Source organism: Drosophila sechellia, chromosome 2L (assembly GCF_004382195.2).
Source record: "Drosophila sechellia strain sech25 chromosome 2L, ASM438219v1, whole genome shotgun sequence".
NCBI lineage: Eukaryota > Metazoa > Arthropoda > Insecta > Diptera > Drosophilidae > Drosophila > Drosophila sechellia.
Window position 1 is genome coordinate 21,842,499 of NC_045949.1, and position 23,444 is coordinate 21,865,942.

The 23,444-nt window shown below is 39.1% G+C and overlaps 2 protein-coding genes across 9 annotated transcripts; one reads left to right on the forward strand and one right to left on the reverse strand.

The window, feature by feature from the left end:
* The first annotated feature begins 5,188 nt into the window (after positions 1-5,188).
* LOC6619305 (cullin-2) lies at positions 5,189-9,585 on the forward strand. Of its 2 annotated transcripts, none has more exons than XM_002043486.2 (9): positions 5,189-5,291; positions 5,523-5,700; positions 6,306-6,530; positions 6,589-7,666; positions 7,822-7,939; positions 8,004-8,110; positions 8,543-8,911; positions 8,968-9,081; positions 9,140-9,585. In XM_002043486.2, exons 2-9 carry the CDS (start codon positions 5,582-5,584, stop codon positions 9,269-9,271), a joined length of 2,262 nt encoding a protein of 753 aa, XP_002043522.1. In that variant the 5' UTR covers positions 5,189-5,291; positions 5,523-5,581; the 3' UTR covers positions 9,272-9,585. The 2 variants fall into 2 exon arrangements, with proteins under 2 accessions (XP_002043522.1, XP_032583452.1); XM_032727561.1 differs by lacking the exon at positions 5,189-5,291 and adding an exon at positions 5,301-5,389.
* Positions 9,584-23,320, reverse strand: LOC6619306. 7 transcript variants are annotated; one of them, XM_032727556.1, is made up of 11 exons: positions 23,241-23,320; positions 21,477-21,880; positions 20,927-21,106; positions 20,012-20,174; positions 19,333-19,923; positions 18,302-18,842; positions 17,251-18,196; positions 17,064-17,194; positions 12,450-12,764; positions 12,305-12,391; positions 9,584-11,765 (listed from the first exon to the last, which is right to left on the reverse strand). In XM_032727556.1, exons 2-11 carry the CDS (start codon positions 21,674-21,676, stop codon positions 11,632-11,634), a joined length of 3,288 nt encoding a protein of 1,095 aa, XP_032583447.1. In that variant the 5' UTR covers positions 21,677-21,880; positions 23,241-23,320; the 3' UTR covers positions 9,584-11,631. The 7 variants fall into 7 exon arrangements, with proteins under 7 accessions (XP_032583447.1, XP_032583446.1, XP_032583448.1 ...); XM_032727555.1 differs by lacking the exon at positions 23,241-23,320 and adding an exon at positions 22,886-23,218; XM_032727557.1 differs by lacking the exon at positions 23,241-23,320 and adding an exon at positions 22,824-23,218.
* Between the last annotated feature and the right edge of the window lie 124 nt (positions 23,321-23,444).

A 23,444-nucleotide genomic window follows, 5' to 3' on the forward strand; every position in this document is an offset into this window, starting at 1 on the left:
ATAAAAATAATAATAATAATAATAATAATAATAATAATAATAATAATAATAACAATAATAATAATAATAATAATAATAATAATAATAATAATAATAATAATAATAATAATAATAATAATAATAATAATAATAATATGGCAGCCGCCAAAACTGTGCATACTTGTTAATATTTAAGCCAAATTAGTCAGTGGTAGCAGTTGCGATGTCCATAGTGCAAACCGCTGCTCTCGCACGCATTTATCTGTACGGCTCTCATCCCTTGTTTGTTGTTGTTAGCTACCTACGTTAAGCTTGGCCGCTGCATTTCGGCTGCCTGCCCGCCAATTGCCATTTCGTCGTGTTTCGGAAAAGACTTAGCTTAGGCCTTAGCTGCCTTAAACAATTCGCAAAATAAAAACTGTCGTCATAAAAACAAACTTTCTTCGGTTTTTTATTATTCGCAACAGCTATTGAAAAAGCTCAATAGCTAAACATTTGGTGACCCCGACATGATCGTGTTAATTTGCATGCATTAATTAATGCACTTATCCCGTTTATAAATAAATATAAATACATTAAATCGCAATCGGTTGGACAAGTGAGTGGAGATTTCGGTGATAGTGGCTGTGTTTAAGCGAGCTAGCATTGCATATATACATACATTGCTACATATATCGTTGCGTGCATTGACCCCGCTTGCATTTTCGGCATCTATTTTGTGCTCATCTTCCCGCTGAACCGAATTAAAGGCGATTTGTTGCTATGCCCGCTGAAGGTGAAAAAACAGGGTGACCTTTTTAAAGCGCAAAGCCAATGCGCTGTTCAGCAGGTTGCAGAGGCTGCAAAAGTCGCTGTCTAATAAGACGCTTAGCGGATACGACGAATCCACTCTTACGGTGAGGCTGGAGCAGATTGATGAGCTGCAAAGTGCCTTCAATGTTCTGCATACAGAACTCGAGGAATTGGACTTCGACGAAATTGGCAGTGAAATGAGCGAGTCTTTCGATGAATTCATCGTTGAATTCAAGGCTAGTGTGCGCGCGGAAATAGCCAAACGCAATGTGCATTTCGCGCCGCACTCAACGCTTGCGGAAGGTATTGTGCCCCACCAGTGTAGTGGTCCTCAAACGCAGCCGCGGCCGAGGCCGATGCCGTTGCCGCCTGTGCAGCTGCCAACGTTTGGCGGAGGCTACGCAAACTGGGCGGATTTTTACTCCGTGTTCACGAGCATAATCGACAGCCATCCGGACCTCTCCAACATTGAGAAATTTCAACATCTGCGGTCATGTTTGAGGGATTCAGCGCTGGAAACTATCCGATCATTGGAGATTTCAAACAGCAATTACGAAGCGGCTATAGAGTTGCTTCAAAAAAGGTTTGATAATCGGCGTCTCGTTTTTCAGGCGCACATCACCGAGATTCTGGGTTTAAGGGTAGTACGGAATGGTTCAGTGGCATCGCTTCGGGAGTTGTCGGACAAATTTAACGCTCACATTCGTGCGTTGAAGGGTTTGGGCACCACTGAGCAAATCGCTGGCTGCATCATAGTGCAAGTGCTCCTGCAAAAGCTGGATGCGGCGAGCCAAGCTAAGTGGGAGGAGCGCCTGGAGGATCCGGTCTTTGCCAACCTTATTCCGTCGTGGGAATCGATGGCTGCATTCCTGGAGCAGCGATGTAGGACTTTTGAGGCCGTGGATTGCGGCATGGCAACCTATGCGCCAGGCGTTCAGGTGGGCAGAGATCGTTCGACACTAGTTGCTACCTCCCAAATTTCTCTTGGTTGCATGCTTTGCCATAGTGCAGAGCATGCCATATATTATTGCCCGCAATTTAGAGACTTAGCGCCAGTAGATCGGCTGCGCGAGGCAAAGAGACTAGCACTTTGCCTAAATTGCCTAAAGACAGGTCATCAGCTACGGCAATGCAGCTCGAGCCGCTGCCGCACCTGTGGAATCAGGTATCATACGCTGCTCCATCTAGATGATCCGCCTTCCTCGCAGCCACATGTTCCGGTGTCTTCAAGCTCCCACACTGAGCCTTCTGCCCCGCTTTCGACTTCTTCTGTTCTAATTGCCCAGGATCTCGGTAGTGACCACTAGCTACTACTAGCCACTGCAACCGTTCTAGTGCAGAATCGGTCGGGACTGTTCGTTCCCTGCAGGGCCTTGTTAGATTCTGGCTCTCAACGGCACTTGATCACCTCTCGGTTTGCAAATCAACTGCAACTTAAGAGGTCGAGGTCGTCCGGCTCCGTCACTGGAATCGGGGATTCCAATTTCGCGACTGATGGATTCTCGGTAGGAATTTCGATTCGGTCTGTCACTTCGGATTTCTCAACGAGCAGTTATCGCTCCCAATATCACGGATCGCCAGCCAAGGATTAATGTGGACATTGGGGACTGGAAGATTCCAGAAAACCTGCAGCTCGCCGACCCGGAATTTCATAAAGCTCAGCGTGTTGACCTGTTAATAGGAGCTAGCCTGTTTTATGAGCTGCTGTGCGTAGGTCAGATAAAGTTGTTGCCAGGACTGCCCCTGCTTCAAAAAACTCGTCTGGGCTGGGTCGTGTCTGGAGGCTGCGCGCGCCCTTGCGGTAGCGTCTTAATAGCTTCACGCGTTCCTTCTTCAGCCAGCAAGGGAAACAGCATTGATGTTGATCTTGATTCACTTCTGCAGCGCTCCAAGTTGCGCACCCCAAAGCCTGGCGTAGCCGTGGGCAACGTCGTTCTTGTTAAGGACGAGAATCTACCCCCAATGAGATGGCCTTTGGCGAGAGTCATGCAGTTGATTCCTGGCAGAGACGGCGTCGCTCGAGTTGCAGAATTGAGGACCGCGTCTGGAGTAATAAGGCGGGCAGTGAACAAGCTGTTGAGGGCTCTGTTGGAAGCCAAGCTTCCAACGGGGGGAGGATGTTGGGTCATGCAGCCGCCAAAACTGTGCAGTAGACTAATTTCATACTTGTTAATATTTAAGCCAAATTAGTCAGTGGTAGCAGTTGCGATGCCCATAGTGCAAACCGCTGCTCTCGCACGCATTTATCTGTACGGCTCTCATCCCTTGTTTGTTGTTGTTAGCTACCTACGTTAAGCTTGGGCGCTGCATTTCGGCTGCCTGCCCGCCAATTGCCATTTCGTCGTGTTTCGGAAAAGACTTAGCTTAGGCCTTAGCTGCCTTAAACAATTCGCAAAATAAAAACTGTCGTCATAAAAACAAACTTTCTTCGGTTTTTTATTATTCGCAACAGCTATTGAATAATAATAATAATAATAATAATAATAATAATAATAATAATAATAATAATAATAATAATAATAATAATAATATAATATAGATTTCAAGTCTAGGACCTTCTATGGTGAAGGGTGTACGCATTCAGTTGTCTACTATCACTGTATGCGTAGAAAAGAGCTGTTCGCTGTAGCGCTCTCCGCTTTCTCGCTCTCGAACAAAAGTTCGAGAGAGCCTGGAGCCACCTCTAGAGCCACGGCGAAAAAATCGTGTGCCAAAAATTCGTATGGCGTTACGCATCTTGTTACTCTAGGGTCTTCGGTTGGGTGTTGTCTAGCACCGTTTCGAAAACGATGGATGAAAACCGCGTGTAGTCACAGAAAAGTGACATCTCCTCGAAAACTGTGGATTAAATTGTAGTCAAACTTTTTGGGTAAATAATTTATAAAATTACAACACTCACGATCTGTAAGCAGAGTAATTAATATGTAAAGTTATCGCAGAAATCTTATTTTTAATAAGGTTCATGAAATGGATCTGCTGCGGTACTTGTACTATAGATGAATTTTCAAATACCATTAAACTCCTTCCACTGTTAGGCGATTTTCGGAAAAACTGTGTATAATTTTTTGATTAGTTTTTCCAAGATCATTGCTTAATTCATTATTCCGGAACACGCTCTGTGAGCCACCACAATATACAATTAATTTCAAAGTCTCCTTTATGAATGGAGCTGGTTAATAGCTTGACCTACTGTTATGCTATTATCTCGAAAACTGTAGATACTTTTTTTAACTTTCCTGATCTTTAGGAAACGTCACTTAATGTGAACACGGGAACACGCTCTGCGATTAGTGATATTTCAAATATCATCCAATTTTTCAATTGTATAGTTGAATTACTTTCTTGGCCCTATAACATTAAGTCGTACAAACATAGTTAGATCTTACTTTTCTTAACCATTTTTAATTTTTGGAATTCACCTCCACATAACGATAAAGACAAAAAAAAAAAAAAAACATCCGCCGTTCCTTAATCGCCGTTAACTCATCGACCCTAACCTTACTGTGCTGATGGCTCAGATTTTCCCCAGGAAATTGCCACAGCTCTAAACACTTAAGTCGATAACCCCCGACGTCTCACAACACTGAAAATGTAAGCAATGTTAAAGCGAGCACAATGACGATGTGGCTCCAATTTGATCTTGCCTTCGTCAAAAGAATATGCGGTTTGGATCAATTCCTACTGAATTGGATAAAAAAGTTCCAATCAACTGTCAGCCAACAGACAACTAAGAATGCAGCGCTCCACGATCATAGCCATTTTGAGCTATACATTTTGTAAATTTATGTTACTTTATGGTTTTTTTGTTTGTTTTTCTTAGCTATTATATATTTTCTTTGTAATTAAACGTGTAGTTATTTTGTATCTATAATTCTGTTTGCCTTTTCGAAAGCTGCATATAAGCACTAAAAAGGTACAAAATTGATAATTTTTCAAATCAAACACTTGCCTTTAAAGCATAACTCACCCAAAAGCTGTTCTCTTATGGAATCTTTTGGAAATGTATATTCTTTTGAACAAAAAGGATTGCACTTGAGTGCAGTAGCTTGTACGTTTTTCTGGACTATTAGTAGTCGAAAGGGAGGCAATCGAATCTGTAATCGATTTTGAGCCGAAGAACGCAATACTTATAAGCAATCGAGAAAAAACGACAATCAAGAAGAATAAATATGCCCACCAAAAATGAGCTAACACTATTACAGCCCACAAATGAAATCAATTTACGTTTGTGCACTCACATTTTTTTAAGAAAATGTCTTTGGCTAGTTTTTAGACAAGAAGGTCAAAAATTTGTGCAGTGGATCGGCGTTGACGGTAACTCAAGATCAAAACAAAAGCTAATGTTTTGTAGTGGATACACGACATTCGTCGACATCGAATTTTTTGTCGAGTGCAAATATCGATACATTATATCGATATCGTCTTCGTCTGACAAACCATTTCACGATACCAAAAAAAAGTGCAAAAATAACTAAAATTCTCGGCGTAATTATTTAGTAAATAGCGTAGTTAAGCAGAAGGTGAGTAGGGAGCAAGCTGGCCCTTCCACGATCCATAATGCGGTAACTGGCCTGCTGTGCAATTGCTCGAGGACAAGGCCATTGGCCCCCACGCAAAAGTAAGCAATTATGCCAAAAAACAAAGCAGAAGTGGTCTCTGCCAACGCATGAGGGTCGCTCGGTCGTCCATTGTTATAATCGCAAAGGCAGAATCAGTCGGCGTTCTAATTAGCCTGCACTCTGTCCCATCAGAAAACACTTCCAAATCCATATCCAGACGGACTAAGGATTAGGACTAAGACCCATTTGACATGTCGCTCAAGCCCAAAATAGTGGAGTTTGTCGATGTTTGGCCGCGCCTGCGCTGCATCGCAGAGTCGGTGATAACGCTCACCAAAGTGGAGCGCTCGGTGTGGAACACAAGCTTCAGGTAAGTCTTGGACTACCACGGCAACGGTCGGAGTATTTAACAGCCTGTAGAGAGATATTGTGATAGGTTACTAAAGGCTACAAAGTTACCCAACTCAGAAGAAACACTAAAAACCTATTGTATTTGCTTATTTGAAAGAAAAGAAACTTTAAAATTAATGCAGTATAAGTAATTGTTTCAATCACATTATTTTGCATTTGAGTTGGTAAAATTTGAATGTACTAGTACCTAGCGGCTTAACTATATATTTTATTCAACAGCAATATTCACAAATATAGCTGCTAGCGAGGCGACTGATTTGGTAAATGTCGTAGTGTAGAGAACCTCGATTAATGCACTCATAGTTTTGATAATAAATGTCGGTTTTCTAGCTTGAATTAAAATATTTTGACCGCTTAAAGGTTAAACTAAGTTCACATAAATATTAAATAGATCGATGACGTACCTTTTTAAAATTAAGAATCGAAACGGTGTAACGCAGGCTGCTTTTATTCTGACCGCAACTGTTCGTATATGTGTGTGAAGCGTGAGTTGCCAAAATAAAATTTCTAAAATAACGGGCACTAACACATCTGTCTGTCCAATCACCTTCCTTTAACATATAGCGACGTTTACACACTGTGCGTGGCGCAGCCGGAACCGATGGCGGATCGTCTCTATGGCGAAACGAAGCACTTTCTCGAGCAGCACGTTCAGGAGATGCTGGCCAAAAAGGTGCTGATCGAGGGAGAATGCTGCCATTCCAATGGTGGCCCAGACCTTCTCCAGCGTTACTACACCACCTGGATGGAATATAGTCAGGGTATCAAGTATCTGCACCAATTATACATGTAAGAATGCATCTAAATCTATAATAACTCAATAATCGTTGGAATTTATTTCCTTTAGCTACCTGAATCAGCAACACATAAAGAAACAAAAGATTACCGATACGGAATCGTTCTACGGTAATCTGTCAAGCAATGCTGCGGAGCAGATGGAGATTGGCGAGCTAGGTCTGGACATTTGGCGGCTGTATATGATTGAGTACTTGTCCAGCGAACTGGTACGTCACATACTCGAGGGCATTGCCGCAGACAGAGCCAGCAATGGCACCTTGGATCACCATCGCGTGCAAATTATCAACGGAGTGATACACAGCTTCGTGGAGGTACAGGACTATAAGAAAACAGGCTCGCTTAAGCTCTACCAGGAACTCTTCGAAGGCCCCATGCTGGAGGCCAGTGGCGCCTACTACACAGACGAGGCTAACAAACTGCTTCATCGGTGCTCAGTGTCGGAGTACATGCAGGAGGTTATCCGGATACTGGAATATGAAAGCCGGAGAGCCCAAAAGTTTTTACACGTCAGTTCCCTGCCAAAACTTCGTAAAGAGTGCGAGGAGAAGTTTATTAACGATCGTTTGGGGTTCATCTACTCGGAGTGCCGCGAAATGGTTTCAGAGGAGCGACGCCAAGACTTACGCAACATGTACGTCGTACTAAAGCCCATACCCGATAATCTCAAGTCTGAGCTCATTACCACCTTCCTCGATCACATCAAAAGTGAAGGTCTGCAGACCGTATCTGCGCTCAAGGGCGAAAACATCCATATTGCTTTCGTAGAGAATATGTTAAAGGTACATCACAAGTACCAAGAGCTGATCGCAGATGTTTTCGAAAATGATTCTCTATTCCTGAGCGCATTAGACAAGGCGTGCGCCAGCGTTATCAATCGCCGGCCCACCGAGCGGCAGCCTTGCCGTAGTGCCGAGTATGTGGCGAAATACTGTGATACGCTACTGAAAAAGTCTAAAACCTGCGAAGCAGAGATCGATCAAAAGCTTACTAACAACATAACCATCTTTAAATATATCGAGGACAAAGATGTGTATCAAAAGTTTTATAGCCGACTGTTAGCCAAGCGCCTAATCCACGAGCAAAGTCAGAGCATGGATGCGGAGGAGGGAATGATCAATCGTTTGAAGGTGCGTGGTCTACTAGTCTAAAATGTAGTAAATAACTGCAAAAATGTGAATTATATATTTTTAAGGCTGTTGTAATTTTTTATGACCCTTTTACAAAACTACTTTAGCTTTAATAAATCTTGTTTGTGCCTTTAATCCTTAATTAATACTTACAGCAAGCGTGCGGTTATGAATTTACCAATAAACTTCACCGCATGTTTACGGATATTTCGGTATCTACTGATCTGAACAACAAGTTTAATACTCACCTTAAGGATAGCAATGTGGACTTAGGTGAGATGAAAAATGTATATTCATTAAAGGTATTTTATTTTTATGTATGTGTATTTCTATGCAGGCATCAACCTTGCCATTAAGGTACTGCAGGCGGGCGCTTGGCCCTTGGGATCTACTCAAGTTATACCATTTGCAGTGCCACAGGAATTTGAAAAATCTATTAAAATGGTACGTTTTTCGTAAATATATATATTTTATTTTAAAACGAGATAGAAGCTGCCTTTGACAAACCAAAGTTTGAAAACATTTTTGCATACTTTTTTATATAAAAATCGCAAAAGATGTTTTTACTAACTTCACTGCTTTATTTTGTTAAACTTTTAAAGAGAAAAAAAAAACAAAAATATTTTAAGCAGCAATATTTCAAGATAAATACAGAAAGAACTTCATGTAAAAAACTCCTTAAAATCGACTACGTCGTAATGTATCTCTTGAAATATTCGACATATAACAAGTTCAAGTATATTTATTTAAATACATCTTAAATCCAGTGAATTTGTCCAAATACATCTTAAATCGTGTGACTTTGTTAAAGGTACTTCAGAAATTTTAAATGTATACGTCTTAATCCTGTACCGAACCTTTGTTATGATTTTTTAGTTCGAGGATTATTATCATAAATTATTTAGTGGCCGGAAGTTGACTTGGCTACATCACATGTGTCATGGAGAATTAAAATTGAGCCATTTGAAAAAATCCTACATCGTGACTATGCAAACATACCAGATGGCTATAATTCTGCTGTTCGAGACTTGTGATAGTCTGAGTTGTCGGGAGATCCAGAACACCTTACAGCTAAACGACGAAACGTTTCAAAAGCACATGCAGCCTATTATCGAGTCAAAGCTTTTAAATGCCAGCTCAGAGAATCTCGCCGGTGAGACTCGAATAGAATTAAATTTGGATTACACAAATAAACGTACAAAGTTTAAAATAAGTTCGGCTTTGCAAAAAGAAACGCCACAGGAGGTAAGTCTTTTAGATTTCATCTGGTACCTGGTTACCTAACGACGTTATTTATGTAGGTTGAGCACACAATTAACTCGGTAGATGAGGACCGAAAACTCTTTCTACAAGCCGCCATTGTTAGAATTATGAAAGCGCGTAAAGTCTTAAAGCACAATGCGTTAATACAAGAGGTAATACCTAAAACATCTGACTGTGAATTAAAATTAAATGATGTATTGTTTTCTCTAGGTTCTCTCTTTATCGAAGGTTAGCTTTACTCCCAACATAGCAATGATCAAGAAATGCGTGGAGTCATTAATTGACAAACAATATATTGAGCGAACGGCGAACTCGGGCGATGAATATAGCTACATGGCATAAACTGCGGTACAGATTTTTTATTCTTAAGCAAGAACCTTCCCAGACTACAACCTCCCATACACAGAAGAGAGACGCTAACCAAGCGGCTTATTTTGTCTAAAAACAACTACCTACAATGTTAGAAAAAGAAATCAAAAGGTCAAACAATTTGAGTTTTGTTATTTTTATGATCATAGCATATTGGTATGAAAGGTGTGTGGAGATCGAACGATGTTATTGATACTTTTAATTTAGTATAGTTAGTTGCGCCATTTTGATTTAATGCGTGTGTCCTATTCAATTGTAGATATATTATATTGCTTTTATGTATTGTATATTTATCTGGTTTTATTAACACACGCACAAACCAAAATAATGTGCTGTAAAATGTATAATAAATCCCAAAAAAATTTTCTAAAAAAAAGTGTCTTTCAAAGTATTTCGTGTCCTGTAAGTTAACGCTTCCGGGTCCGTAAACATATAATACCACTGCACAATTCTATTTTGATTTTCTATTGCTTTCTATTGACGAATCCGTATTTTAAGCTTTGAGTTACAAGTCAAAATGTCAAAGGAAGTGTACAAGCAAAAATTTCGCAAAACTTTCCAGATTGCTAGGATTCCTACATTCTTTTGTTTTAAGAGAGTTTTTAAAGACTTCCCATCTTTTTGTTTTTGCTGACAAATTGTATTGGGCCTTTGTTTAAAATATTAGATTCCCTTCAATTCTTTTACTAATCTTAGAATATTGATTTTATTAATTTAGTTATTAATATACAATACTTGTATGTTCAGTAACCATTTAAATTTCGCTTTTGCCAAGAAATCCAATATTTGTATATATTAAATAAACAAGGGCCGTGGATTATGTTGGTTTTTAGTCATTTTTATTTCTCTGTGCTACTTTTCTAAAAAATATATATCATAATGTTAAATGAATTAATTATACAAATATGTATATGTAATTAACTTTCTATATGAAATAACACTAGTTCATTGAACGAAATAAATAAAAAAAATGCTTCTAAGCCGTTGATAACATTCATTTCATTTGATAAAGTCAGTAGAACATCATTGTAAATTTGTTTCGCGATAAAAAAAGATGTCCCATTAAAATATTTTTGACGCTTCTGAATCCCATGGACATACCCTGAAAACAACTGCCTTCAACGGCTTAATAGCATTTTGCATGTAATGGCTGTAACTGTAAAACAATTCGTTAATAATACTTTTATCTTGTTTGGGTGCCACACAGCTCCCGCTGATAAAATAATTTCAATATTTATGTTTTTGGCATCCACTGTGTTATTAAAAAATATGTAATCTTTCATATACATGTTTTGTGGTTCATTTTTTATATTTAATGACTAGTAAACGTTTACATATTCCAATTTTCCTTTCCAACTACTCAACTTCATTTATGTTCAAAATTTGAGAAAAGCTTTCTCTGGTAAAATCGTCTTGAGCATTTTATACGTTTAAAGTTTTTCCGCATTACTTTCGATCGTTTTTATTATCAAACATTCGTTAAAATGTGGAGGGCTTAACTTCATTCTGTTTCAGTTTTTGGAAATTCTATACGTATCATCAGTTTCAAGATTTTTTTTCATCATTTCAACTTGATTTTTCTGGGGCCTGGCAGAGCATCAGATGTTCGATTAGTATACATGAGATAAAAAACCAAATCTCATTTCATTGTCCACATTGCCCGTCTCTAGCTCGTTTAAATACGTTGCACAACTTTAAATTGATGTAAGCAATATAGTGTTGTTGCCAAAAACCCTAAACGGTTTAGTTGTAGTCCAAACTATATATATATATATATCGCTCTTACATATACGAGTATGTATGTATATAGGTTTAAATTAATGCAGTGCTTTTAAATTTCTTGTTGCGTCACAATGCTGCGTTTATTCGGTTAGATTTTGGTTGTTCGATCATTGGCCACATAACTACAGTAATTGCTTTAATAGTATTTTAAAAGTTGAGTGTTGACCGCACATTCACTTTACACTGTATTTTCTTTAACATGTAGGAGTGAAATCTTGTTTGTATTTGTTAGGTTCATTTATTTACTTTCACATATTTTAAATTTAATTTAATCTTTCTTAGCGCTTTTTTCATTGTCAGTCTTTACGATTCACGGTTTTTGTGCATTTGAATTTTTCAATTGTCTTAATACTGTAAGAGCAATTACGATATTTTGTGTATGTTTTCAAGGCGAACGAACACAAGCGTTTTGCTAATCGAATGAGCAGATGAGTGAGTGCAAAGATATACTGGCAGCTTTCCACCCGATAAAAGTTAATGTAAGTGCAGGGTTATTATAATTTTCGATGCTACTATACACAAATGTATGTGTATATAAAACAAGGGGGATTTTACTGATCTAAGGAGACAGTTTTGGAGCGTTTCCAAAGAGATTTAAAAAGCCCCTTTTTTTTAGGTTTGTTATTCGTGGTCGCCCCCGAGGCTCCATTGTCATTGCGATTGGTATCCTTCCGCGTGGTGGATCCTAGAAAAAAGACTTTGGTATCAACATTAAGGTCTTTTGAAGTTTTTCAAATATATGTAAATGCTACCGCTTAATTCAAACTTAACTCAGTGGTCTAACTATCAAGAACCTGCTAGGGAGAGGGAGTTTTTAAATTGCACACGAACCTTACCTACGAGTATCCGCTAATTATTGTAGCACTTATAGGCAAAAATTTCATTTAAATTTAAACACAATATTTAATTATAATCTAGTGTTAGGGACGCCAAGTAAGCGTGACAATATTTTGAAGCAAACAATTTAATGCATAGACGTTATAAACAAGCTCTTGAGTCCATGGGATCTCGACGTTCCTACAAACAGAAAAAACATATGTGGATTGGTTGGACCTTGGACCTTGTACAAAACCTTTAATAATCTAGAATAATCTACTTTTTAAGTAACGTTTTAAAAAAAAATCTATAAATTATTTAAAGCAATTTGCTTCTAATTTGAAAACACTTTCGTTTCGTCACTTCAATGACATGTGTACTTTTCAGAAATGCGTTTTGAACTCTTACCCGATTCAAATTCATAGACATGCTTGCTGTTGCTATCATCCATAAGCTGATCGCAGTATGTCTTATGTTTTCGATCTTTGCTGCTTTCTAAATGATACAAGAATATCACTTTATTATTTAATCCGCTCACTTCAGACGTACTCACTTTTTTTGGTTATCAGCAAACTAGTAACACGCCGTAGAGCCTCGCGGGGTGATTTATTCAAGAAGGAAGGTGTAAGATTTGGTGGCAGTGTTAATGGCTTACGAGATTGTCCGGTGCCCGACATGCCCGTCGAATTGTCCCACACCCGCATGGAAGCCAGTCGATCTATGTTCTCGGTGGAGACTGGTCGCATTCCCCGTTGCTTGGGATACCATCCTCGAGCCGGGGCCCCGGTCATGCGAAGCATTTCATTAGAGGCCAAGGCATGATTTATTGAGCGCTGACGGCAAATTTGGGCTGTACCATAGTTACCACCTATGGATAGGGTATGAAATATAATAACACTGTTGTTATAGATATTTTTTGCTGCTTTCATTTTTTGATTCCTAAGTAATAAGATAGCATAAAAATAATTTTAGATCGTTTATTTTTGGAGCGCTTTCAAAGTCAGCTGATTCAGAGGTGCTTTGAATTGTGAAAATTGGCGGAAAAAGTTTAACATATTGCAGCGCAAAAATTGTCTTCATATTTTTAATTATGGAAAAAACAAGTAAGAGTATGTAAATTAATCGTAAATACGTGTTTTCCGATAATTGTGAGTTTTTGCTGAATTGTCCAATGTATTGCTTGTAAGTATTTTCCATTGTTTACTAAAAAACGTTCTAGTGTTCTGTGGAATATTACTTTACAACGAAGCACCAAAGTTAAAGTTGTATGTTTTTAATATATATTTATATATATTTCACATATATATATGTGAAATCAAATAGTATTAGTGTTTTTTTGTCCCAAACACGATGCAGACGCTGTTAACAGTTATATTTTGGAAAATATAGAAGATAACTTTGTGACTAAAAGAAAATTAGCATATAAGCTGGCTGCTTTAATTTCCGCAAAAAAAAAACGAAGCAGGCAGAAAAGGCCTTTGTATTAAAAAAAAAAGCATAAGCAGTAAAAACATACATGATATAAAAAAGAAAATTGAGACAAATCATCCTATTAAAATAAGAGCTGATAATGCTTTAGCTTTCTTAATTGAAAATGGATTTACAAAGCAGCAATATAATAATATAAAAGCGCTCAATAAGCAGCAAGGGTGCGATATTTTCCCTCCCTTTCCAAAATTGAAATACAGGCCATCCGAACTTAAAATTTCTGAAACAATGACAGAAGTATCGTTGCAAGACTTGCTAGATTAAACAGCTGGCCGCATACTTGTAATGCAAGAGGAAGTTTTAGACGTTTGCTCAGACACAACGAATTTTTCATTAATTGTGAAGTAATCGACAATCTTCAAAATCCGGATGCAGAACTTTATAAATCAAGTTATCATTCTAATAATGAAAAAGAAGAAGTGGAAGTGGAAGACGAATTCAATTGCCTTAATATATTTTTAGAGGAGGAAGTTGAAGAAAAGCAATAAACTTAATAAAATATAAAAAATTATTGACTTTTATCTCATAATAATGGTTTTGGCATCTTGTGTCCTTACTTCGCTCCCACGCCAATCCCCCAGGGAAGACACCTCCGGATCCACCGGTTGAACCACAGAAATATTAATATCCACACCTCCTTTGCTGCCATCCATCTCATTTGTATATAAATACATTTTTCAAGGATTTTTTGTGGGCGGAGATGAAGATCAGATCAAAAAATAAACAAAAACCGAAATTCTATTTAAATCCTAATTATAAATATAAAAAAATCAAGACGCTATCTTTAAAATTGTAATTAATACCAAAATTTCCGGCTTTTTACCCATAGTGCACTGTGTAAAATGAAAAAATTAAATTTAAATTGAAGCGAAAGTGGTCTGAAGCTGACGGAGGTCAAAGTTGGTTAAATCAATTTTTCACATTTTTAACGCCAATGCGGTAAATGAAAACCTATAATATGTGTTACATTTAAAATTGATGCTTTTAAAATCTACCACTATTTATATAAAGCAAATGAATAAATATATATATAAAGTTTTAGTAATGTGAGTTACAATCATCCATCCAAGGCCTCCAACTTATAAAACTCATAAGCATCTTACTGTAGAATGACTAAGAAGAAATTTAAAATTTTAATAGCATAGAAATAGAAATATCGGCAGGAAAATAGTAAAATCCAAAAAATCTAAATATTTTGTAATGTTGCAGTGTTTGGCATATCAATTTAAACAATAACTATTAAAATAAAAAAAAAAAAACGGAAACCGTTGTTTTTTTGGTGAGAGCGGTACCTTTAGGCGTTTTGAGTAGAGGAAATATAATGCGGTGGCCTGACTTTTTGGGCGGTTTGTTGGCGTTAGACGGAGTGTGGCAAACAAAATAAAATTTTGTAATACCGATAGAAATTAGCAAGACAATCAATAACATTAAAATATATCGGAACACTTTCAAAAAGTTTGGTTCTGGCAGTTTTGGAAGTGTTATGGATTGTAGGGTGGGCGTAGCATAATGAACAAGAAAACTTGCGCTGTGTTAACGCCTCTGGAATCTGCGTGATTAATATAAACTTTCTAACTGTTATAATTCCTGAGATCTCAGGCTATTGATCCTGATCAAGAATATATATACTTTATATGGTCAGAATCGCTTTAATTTACAAGTTTAGCTATTGAGCTTTTTCAATAGCTGTTGCGAAAAATAAAGAAAACCGAAGAAAGTTTGTTTATATTACTACACTGTTTATTTTGCGAATTGTTTAAGGCAGCTAAGGCCTAAGCTAAGTCTTTTCCGAAACACGACGAATTGGCGGGGCAGACAGCCGAAATGCAGCGCCCAAGCTTAACGTAGGTAGCTAACAGCAACAAACAAGGGATGAGAGCCGTACAGATAAATGCGTGCGAGAGCAGCGGTTTGCACTATGGGCATCGCAACTGCTACCACTGACTAATTTGGCTTATAATATTAAAGAATATTAGATTAGTCTACTGCACAGTTTTGGCGGCTGCATGACCCAACATTACATATTATATACTTTTCAACGAATCTAGTATACCCTATTTAGTCTACGAGCAACGGTTATAACAATGGACAAAAGCAGCATCAACATGCAAAACTTTCTGATACCAACTATTTTTAGATTAAAGGCCAGTTGCATTTTTTGAATGAACATATTTTTATTTGCGAATAAAATGTTGTTAGCAGATGTAGGATGTTGTGCTCTTAGAATTTAGAGTAATGCTCAAAGGTGTGTGCGGGATAGAATTGGGCGGTTTTTATCGATAGATCTTGGCTAGACAACCAACCCAATCCAATTAATCCAAAAAAATAAATAACTTTCAAAAGAGTGTCGTTGCAATTTTGGGTGTGTCTAAATGGGTCAACAAACTTGCGCTGGTTCTATGTCTTTTAGCTTTTTTAGTTCCTGAGATCTCGACGTTCATATGGACAGACAGACGGACATGCCCAGTTCGACTTGGCTATCTATTCCGATTAAGAATACATATACTTTATATGTTCCGAAACGGTTCCTTCTTCTTGTTACATACTTTTCAACGATTGTAGTCAACTAGCCTTTACTCCACGTGTATCGAGTATAACTAGTCTACCAGTTTTAAAGCTATGTGCTAAAAACTTTACCAAAAGTCGTTTCCTGGTAGGAGTACGAATTTGCATCTTTAAGAAACTATATGGTTCTATGGGTTGTCCAATCAGCAATAACCCAGCCATTCATATGATTTTTTAAAAGCAGCTCACGTTGTGAACTAGTGACGTGATGTGCCTGAGTAGAGTAAAATAGTGTTTTTGTTGGTTCTGCTTGCTACAAACTTCTTGCGACTGACTCAGTAGACCCGCAATGACCTGATTCTTGCGCTGCATCACAGCTAAAAATATCTTGGGATGAAATTCCGGATTTGATGTATTAAAGTGCGAGACCCTACCTTTCTCACTGGCTTTAAATGGTCCAAGTATTTCCACTATCACTCCTAGAATATTCCGAGAAAATGTGCCTTTGGGGTTAAGTAACATTGCCACACTAAGGTGTAGCTAGGGCAGCCTTTGTTAATCTCCAATTCAGGGACCAACTATTGAGTGTGGGAAAGGGGTAGTTGAAGAAAAGAAGTTTTGGGTGTTTAGGTTTAAATTGGTATTGGGAGGGAATTATAGATCAAGATAAGGGTACGTTTTACTCCTGATTAAATGTATGCTTTTCGTTTACATAAAGTGGTAAGAGTAGTTTTAGATTTGTAGGAAAAAGCTTATAGGTATTGGCAGGAAATTTGGTGTCTAAAGTACAATTTTGTGTGGCCTGATGTTCTACCTTTGTAATTTGGCACAATAGTTAAGGAAATCGTAATATTAATTGGATGTATACACTAGAAAGCTTGAAGGTGGCGCAGAAAAAGAAGAATTGTTTTTCCTTTTTGCTAAACCAATATTTTGGCACTTTTATGTAATTTAATTTTGTATTAAAAAAATAAATTGACACTTCAAAACATTTTTTAACCTTAAATAACATAAGAAGTATGCTCATAAATGGTCGATTTATTTATGAACCTTTTAAAATATGTGTGAGTTATATAATGTCGCTAATTGTTACTCTTTTTAAGAATTCTTTAATTTGGGCGTTAGTTAATCGATCATTTATGAGCATACTTCTAAAATCTACCATATTACTTGCCTCCAATACCCAAAATTGAAGCGCCCATGCTGATGCTGTTCGATGTGCTCGATCTGGGCGCTGTGCGGGAGCCGCTGACCACAGGCAGGGGCTCATTTTGGCGTCGATATGGGGTACGAGGTATGTCACAGCTGCCGGTACATTGGTTTTATTTTATGTCTTAATTAACTTGTATGTAACTACTCACCCTCTGGCAAAAATGGGCGTTTCAGGAAGACTGCATGAGGTTTGGAGGCGATGCTCTTCGCGCGGCGACTGCTTTAGGTTCCGCTTGGTGCCGTAGTTAATATAACGACGATGGTAGGACCCAGATCCACCTGCCATTCCTTCGAAATGCGGAGGTGGCAGTGGAGGAATCGGTCCCAGACCAGTGGGTGTGGTTATCCCACTGCCACCGCTGCTATAGTGGCCAAATAGTTTTGGCGATTTCTTGCGGTATTGCGAGTCGATACTCCAGGATTTCATTGTATTCGCCGAATGACCTCCAGTCCCTCGATGTGGGGGGACCATAGGAGGTCCGCCGTTGCCCTCTAAGAAGCTGGCCGATTGGTGGGATAGCGCTGGGGGCGGTGGCAGCTCGTCGGTAAAGTGACGCGCAGAGGCGATATTGTCCCGACTTCGGCGAGTGTTGCTGTTGCTACTGTTCACCGCCGTACCAGAGGCGGTGGCATGCACCTCCACTACGGTAGTGCCCCGATTCGCGGAAGGGGCATTCGGCACTACCGGGAGCTCTAGCTGCTTTCGCGGCTCCACTGGTGACGGTGGAAGAGGGGCATCGTAGTCAAATAAATCCGGGTTGGAACTCGGCGGCGATGGTGGCAGTGGGCCCAAACTGGGCATCTGTGACAGCAGCATCTCCTTGGCGCTTTCAGACTTGTGAACGCCGTGTCGAAATTCCAGCACCCGGTTTGCATGCAGCTCGGCAGCTGTCGTTGCGGCACCAGTAAGTCCTCCTCCTTTGCTCTCAGCCGGTTGCCCGATAATTGGAATGTCTCCACGCAACAAAGCACTGATGTTATGCTCTATTTGCATCAGTGGAGCACACCCATAGCTTAAATCTGAAAGTTCTTCGTCCTCCTCCAGAGTTGGTGCCAAATCTGTATGCGGGGTGGTTGCGTTGGAAGCTCGCTGATCTACATTGAAAAAAGTGTGTGTAAAAGTGAGCAATTTCTTTCGATAGAATTTAATTTTGATATTATTAATGAAGAGAACAAAATAATGATTTTTCTTTTACTCACCGTTACCGTTGTACCCATACAACTCGTAGCTGCCGCTTCCGTTCAGACGCGCCTCGTCAAACTCTTCGCTGCTGGATGTGTTGTCCGGCATGGACTCGGCACTCAGGCGCTTTTCCGTTAGCATCGCCGTCTTGCTCTTCGCAGGATTGCAATAGCGAAGTTGTTCTGGTGACTCGATATCAAGAGATAAAATCGCTCGGTGTGCGGCGACCATCTCCAATCCCCGGCGTGTATGCTCCGCATTAGCCTCAGACTCCTTGTACACGAAGTTTATCTCAGATGAAGCTGGTGGCAGCGGTAGTGGTAGGGGAGTGGCATCGCTTTGCTCGCTATCGCTTGTGTAGAACTCATTACTGATCGCTCCGGCTCCCACTTTGGTCTCGACTCCCTCGGCCAACGAGGAACGTGGTGGCTTTGGCATACAAAATACATCTGTGACACGAGGCGGATTTTTGGCTGTGGAGCGACGGATAATAAAAGTCCCTTTGCCCAGCATGCTTCTTTCGTTGTAAATGGAACTGCCGTCTAAATTGTGGGTTTTCTGTTTATATAAATGATAAAATGGTAAATTAGTTAACTGATAGGAACTCGTATTTAAATCAAGACAGAGCGTTATAGTCGAGATCTTCGAATATCAGATACCCGCTGCACCGGTAAAGCGGCGGAGATTTGCAAGTAGAAAAGCGAATGTTTTTGAATGTATATCTTGAAGCAAGCATTTACCAATTAGACGCAATAAAATATGCACGCTTTTTATAAACATTCGCCGTTCATATGGGCAGACTAACAGACGGATTTGCGTGGATAGATCGACTGCAATGCAGTCTGCAATTCCTGAAGACGTCCATTTTGCAAACATTTTATAACGCGCTTTTGAAAGCTTGAACTTTTACGTTCGGAATAGCTTTAACAGGGGATACGGTATTTTTGCCTAACCAAAAATACTTTAACGATGTTAAAAACTATTAACGATCGCACCTGCAACATACAAAAGTCCTGATATGAACTTTGGTAAAAATTATTTGTTATACCGTTTTAGAAGCAGACGTATTTTTAAAGCCACTGGATTTCTTCTTGTTGCTTTTAAAGTGAATCTCCCAGGCAACTCCGTTCTGTTTAACGGGTGTAAGTTCAGTAGAGATGGTTGACTCCTCCAGCGAATCTTCGGAATATTCCTCATCCCTGGCAGCAGCTTTTGATGTCGCGACATTGACGTGAGACGCAGCAGGCGAAGCCTCCCCGGACGAAGAGTTTGACCCGCTGGATAGTGGATTCAACATGTGGCACACCTCTTTGTGCTTTTCGACAGAACTGAGTAGCCGCTTGCAGCGAGCTCCCTCGGAAGAGGGACCTGGGTAAATCGTCACTGGATGTTCGTTGACGAATGGTTCCGGCAGCTTCGCCAAATTACCACGGAGAACAGCGTTATGCACAGCGCTAATGTCGATGCCCAGTGCGTTGCGACCCTCGTTGCAGCTGCCTGGGTGCCTAATGGCTGACAATCGACTTGAGGAATTGGCAGCAGAAGCTCCACCCAAATTTGAAGCTCTGGCACCACAGCACGGTAAACTGGAGTAGTTTGAGTTTACGGCAGGAGTCGAGCTAGATCCCCGAGCCTTTGGCTGGAGTAATGGTAGCAAAAGGTTTAGCGGTGAGTTAATTGGTATCCAATTCGCTGCGTTGCAAGCAGCGGAGCTTTCTTAGACTCACCAGCGTTGTCTGAATAAGAGGCGATATAGTTTCCTTTTCGTGTACAACCTCAGATAATTTAGTTAGATTCTCAGCCGTGCCATCCACTTCGTTGAAACTTCCCTCGGGCACAGTGTCTGTGCTGGGTGTTTGGGGTACATCTTCGGAATCCTTTTTGGACATGCTGTTATGTCAAAGTTAGGCATTTTTTAGAAAACGAAATAAGTGGTAAATTACTTAAATAACCAAAAAAATAATATTTTTGGAAAAAAAATATACGGTGCCACAGACTAGTGATTTTTATCATTAAAATAGGCACAACAGATTTTATTAACACGATCAAAGCATTTCAAAATTCGCTCTCTTCTACATGCCGAGATCTCAGCGACGGACAGACTGACGGACAAGGCTATAAAACAAAAAAAAAACAAAAGATAACGCTATAGTCGATCGGCTATTGATCCTGATCAAGAATATATGTATATATGTATATGTAATATATATGTAATATATATACATATATTATATATATACATAAATTATATATATACATATATTATATATATACATATATTATATATATACATATATTGGAAACTATTTTTTTCTACCTGTTGCATATGTACTTTTTAACGAATCTATTATACCCTTTTATCGATAATAAAATTAATTAATTAATAATCATCACTATGATGATTATGAGCTGTGCGAAGTCGTGTCCGTTTTATTTTACTTCAGCACAGATCTAAGATTTAAAAGGTACATTTTTCCGGGACCCACTTGAAATTTTTAAATAAGTGGCATTGAATGGTATTTATTGTTGTTATAATATTTACTAAAATATAAACCTATTCCAGAAAACCGACATTTATAATTTGACACTACAAAATTAAATGTGTTTTTATGTTGGCACTAATGAACTACTCTGTTACTTACTTTTTGCGACTTAGGCTCATGTAGCCATCGTCCTCAGACTGATTCTCGCCACTATTGCAGTTCAAGGCCACTGGTTTCGTTGCTGCCTCCTCAAATTCTGAAATAATCTCATCGAGGACTTTTATTGGCTCAGGTATGTCATCCAAGGAAATGGGTTCCAACGACTGCAGTTGATTATCGCTGCATAGAAATAGTTATTTAATTTCACGCTTATAACGGCTTTATTGTTTAATTGACACTGACAATGTTTCAAAACTAATGCTGTTCAGCCAATACAAGAAAATGCATGCTAGTACTAGCTGTGTAGCTTTAATAGCTCACAAAATCTGACACGGACATACGGACTTGGGTAAATTCAGTAGGTTGTGGCGCCTCTGGCGGAAAGCTTTTAGGTTACTCAGGTTAAAAGCAAGAACATTAAGCCTTATCAATTGCATTTCATTGGTTTACAGCATACCACTCGGATTTCTTCATAAACTAGCTCTCTTCATTGATCAAGTTTTAAAATCATAATTGCTCAGCAAGATCGTATAAAATTTGTTTCACATACTTTTGTCCTTTTTGGTTAGCTTCAACAGCATCATCTAATTCTAGGGCTACCTCCGCTCCCGTCTCCAATTCCAGGGAATGGAATGCGCGATGAGATTCTGCCATTGTATCATAGGATTGCCCTGCCTCCAGATGAAACGTCCGCTCAGTCTCGACGTTGGTCGAATCGCGTGCTTTAGTCGATTCATGTGCCGCTGCCATTATGAGATGCTCATTGAACCATCGACGGTAGACCTACTCGGCAGTGGCTTCTTTGTTAATGTCGGATATTTTGATGACCACGATTTCCCAGTTAGCGGCAATTTTAATGTTCATCTATGCAATGAGTGAAAGTGATTGGAGGTTTTGCTCTACCTTCTCGCTGTTTTAATTCTATGTCCTTGAATTCTTCATTTTTAGGTTTGCCTGCAAGGATTAAACAATGATTTATTTTACGAATGCCGCTATTACTTGTTTAGTTATTTAAATATGCATGTCCATGTAAGGGTTAGAAGGTTATAGATATATTTTTGCACATAATCTGCCAAGGTTAATTTGTATAGTCACGATGAGCATAAAATGTATAATTTTAACAGGAAGGTTTTTGAGAACATAAGTACCATATCATAAATCATTCTACATATGTAAATATCTCAGTGGGTTGCTTGAAAATGCATGTATGCATAAAAAGAGAATTTTCCTGTGCCCAATCTAGATTTTATATCAAAATTGTTCCAATATATTTTTTTGCAATTTTAGCACCAGACGTACATATGAATGTGTAAATATAAAAGTAAGTACATTGTCATTGTATGCCGCACATTTAAACATTTTTCATCCTTTCACAAAAATTCTTATCTTATTTACAAATGTATATGGAATTTACAACAAAAAGGTAAACACACGCGCAACTCCGGGCAATTAAAAACTGTTCACCGAGACGTTTTTATGCATTGATTTTTCACGAAGAATGATTTTGAGAATGAAGTGCTGCGAGGAGAACGGGATAACATCAACTCGGGAGAGAAGAGTGTAGAAGCTCACTATTCGCACTCTGCCTTATCTTCATTCATATTTTCTATACACTTTGGGGTCTAGGCGAAAAGATTGAGTGTGGGTCCAAGTCAGGCGCACTCACAACGCATTCTTGTCAACCTCCACCCACACACACACACCTTGTATGCTTGGCTACATGTATACATACATACATATGTACATGTAAAAACACGTTTGTTCGCCTTGGTCAATTGAAAACCATTTGCAACAGCAACTCAAAAGTCATACTCGACGCTTGTATACAAATTTGCGTCAATAGTGTATAATGGGAAAAATTCATTTCCTGTGTTATCAGTTAATGTCTAACGCTTACAGTAACTATACATCCATATACGCACACAAGCGCGGGCCGCACCGTCTAGCAGTAATACTTACTGCTGTCGGCTTTCATCTTCTCACTTCTTTTCGTTTTCAATGAAGTTTCTGCAGTCTGGCATCGATTTTTTCGAATGCAGGCACATGCACTAACAGCCGAACCGACTTTTTCGACTGCCCGGGGTTGTTCGTAAGCTTCTGCTGTCGGCTCACAAGGAGTCTTTCGAAGCGAAAAGCTGCTAGAATAGATTACTTAAAGCGTAGGGGGCAGGGAGGCCACAAATGGTAGATGCCGCGGCGACCCTCAACGCAACGATACCATCGGCTTTGGACGGTTATGTCTGAGAGTATTCGTATTTTGCAATGGGATTTTTCTCAAACACATATTTCCCATGATAGAGACCAGGGAACCTACTTATCTCTGACTTTCCGACAACACGAAAGCAAACTTTTGTTTATAACAGAGAAACGTTGGCAAATCTAGGGATATCAGAAATGTACCAAAATGTTGTATCGATATCTTTTGACACGCGCAGCATAAATCGTTGACTTTTTTTTAAGAAAGAAAGAAGTGTTTCTTTCAACAGAAGTGTTTCTATCAGCAAAAATATAGCAAATA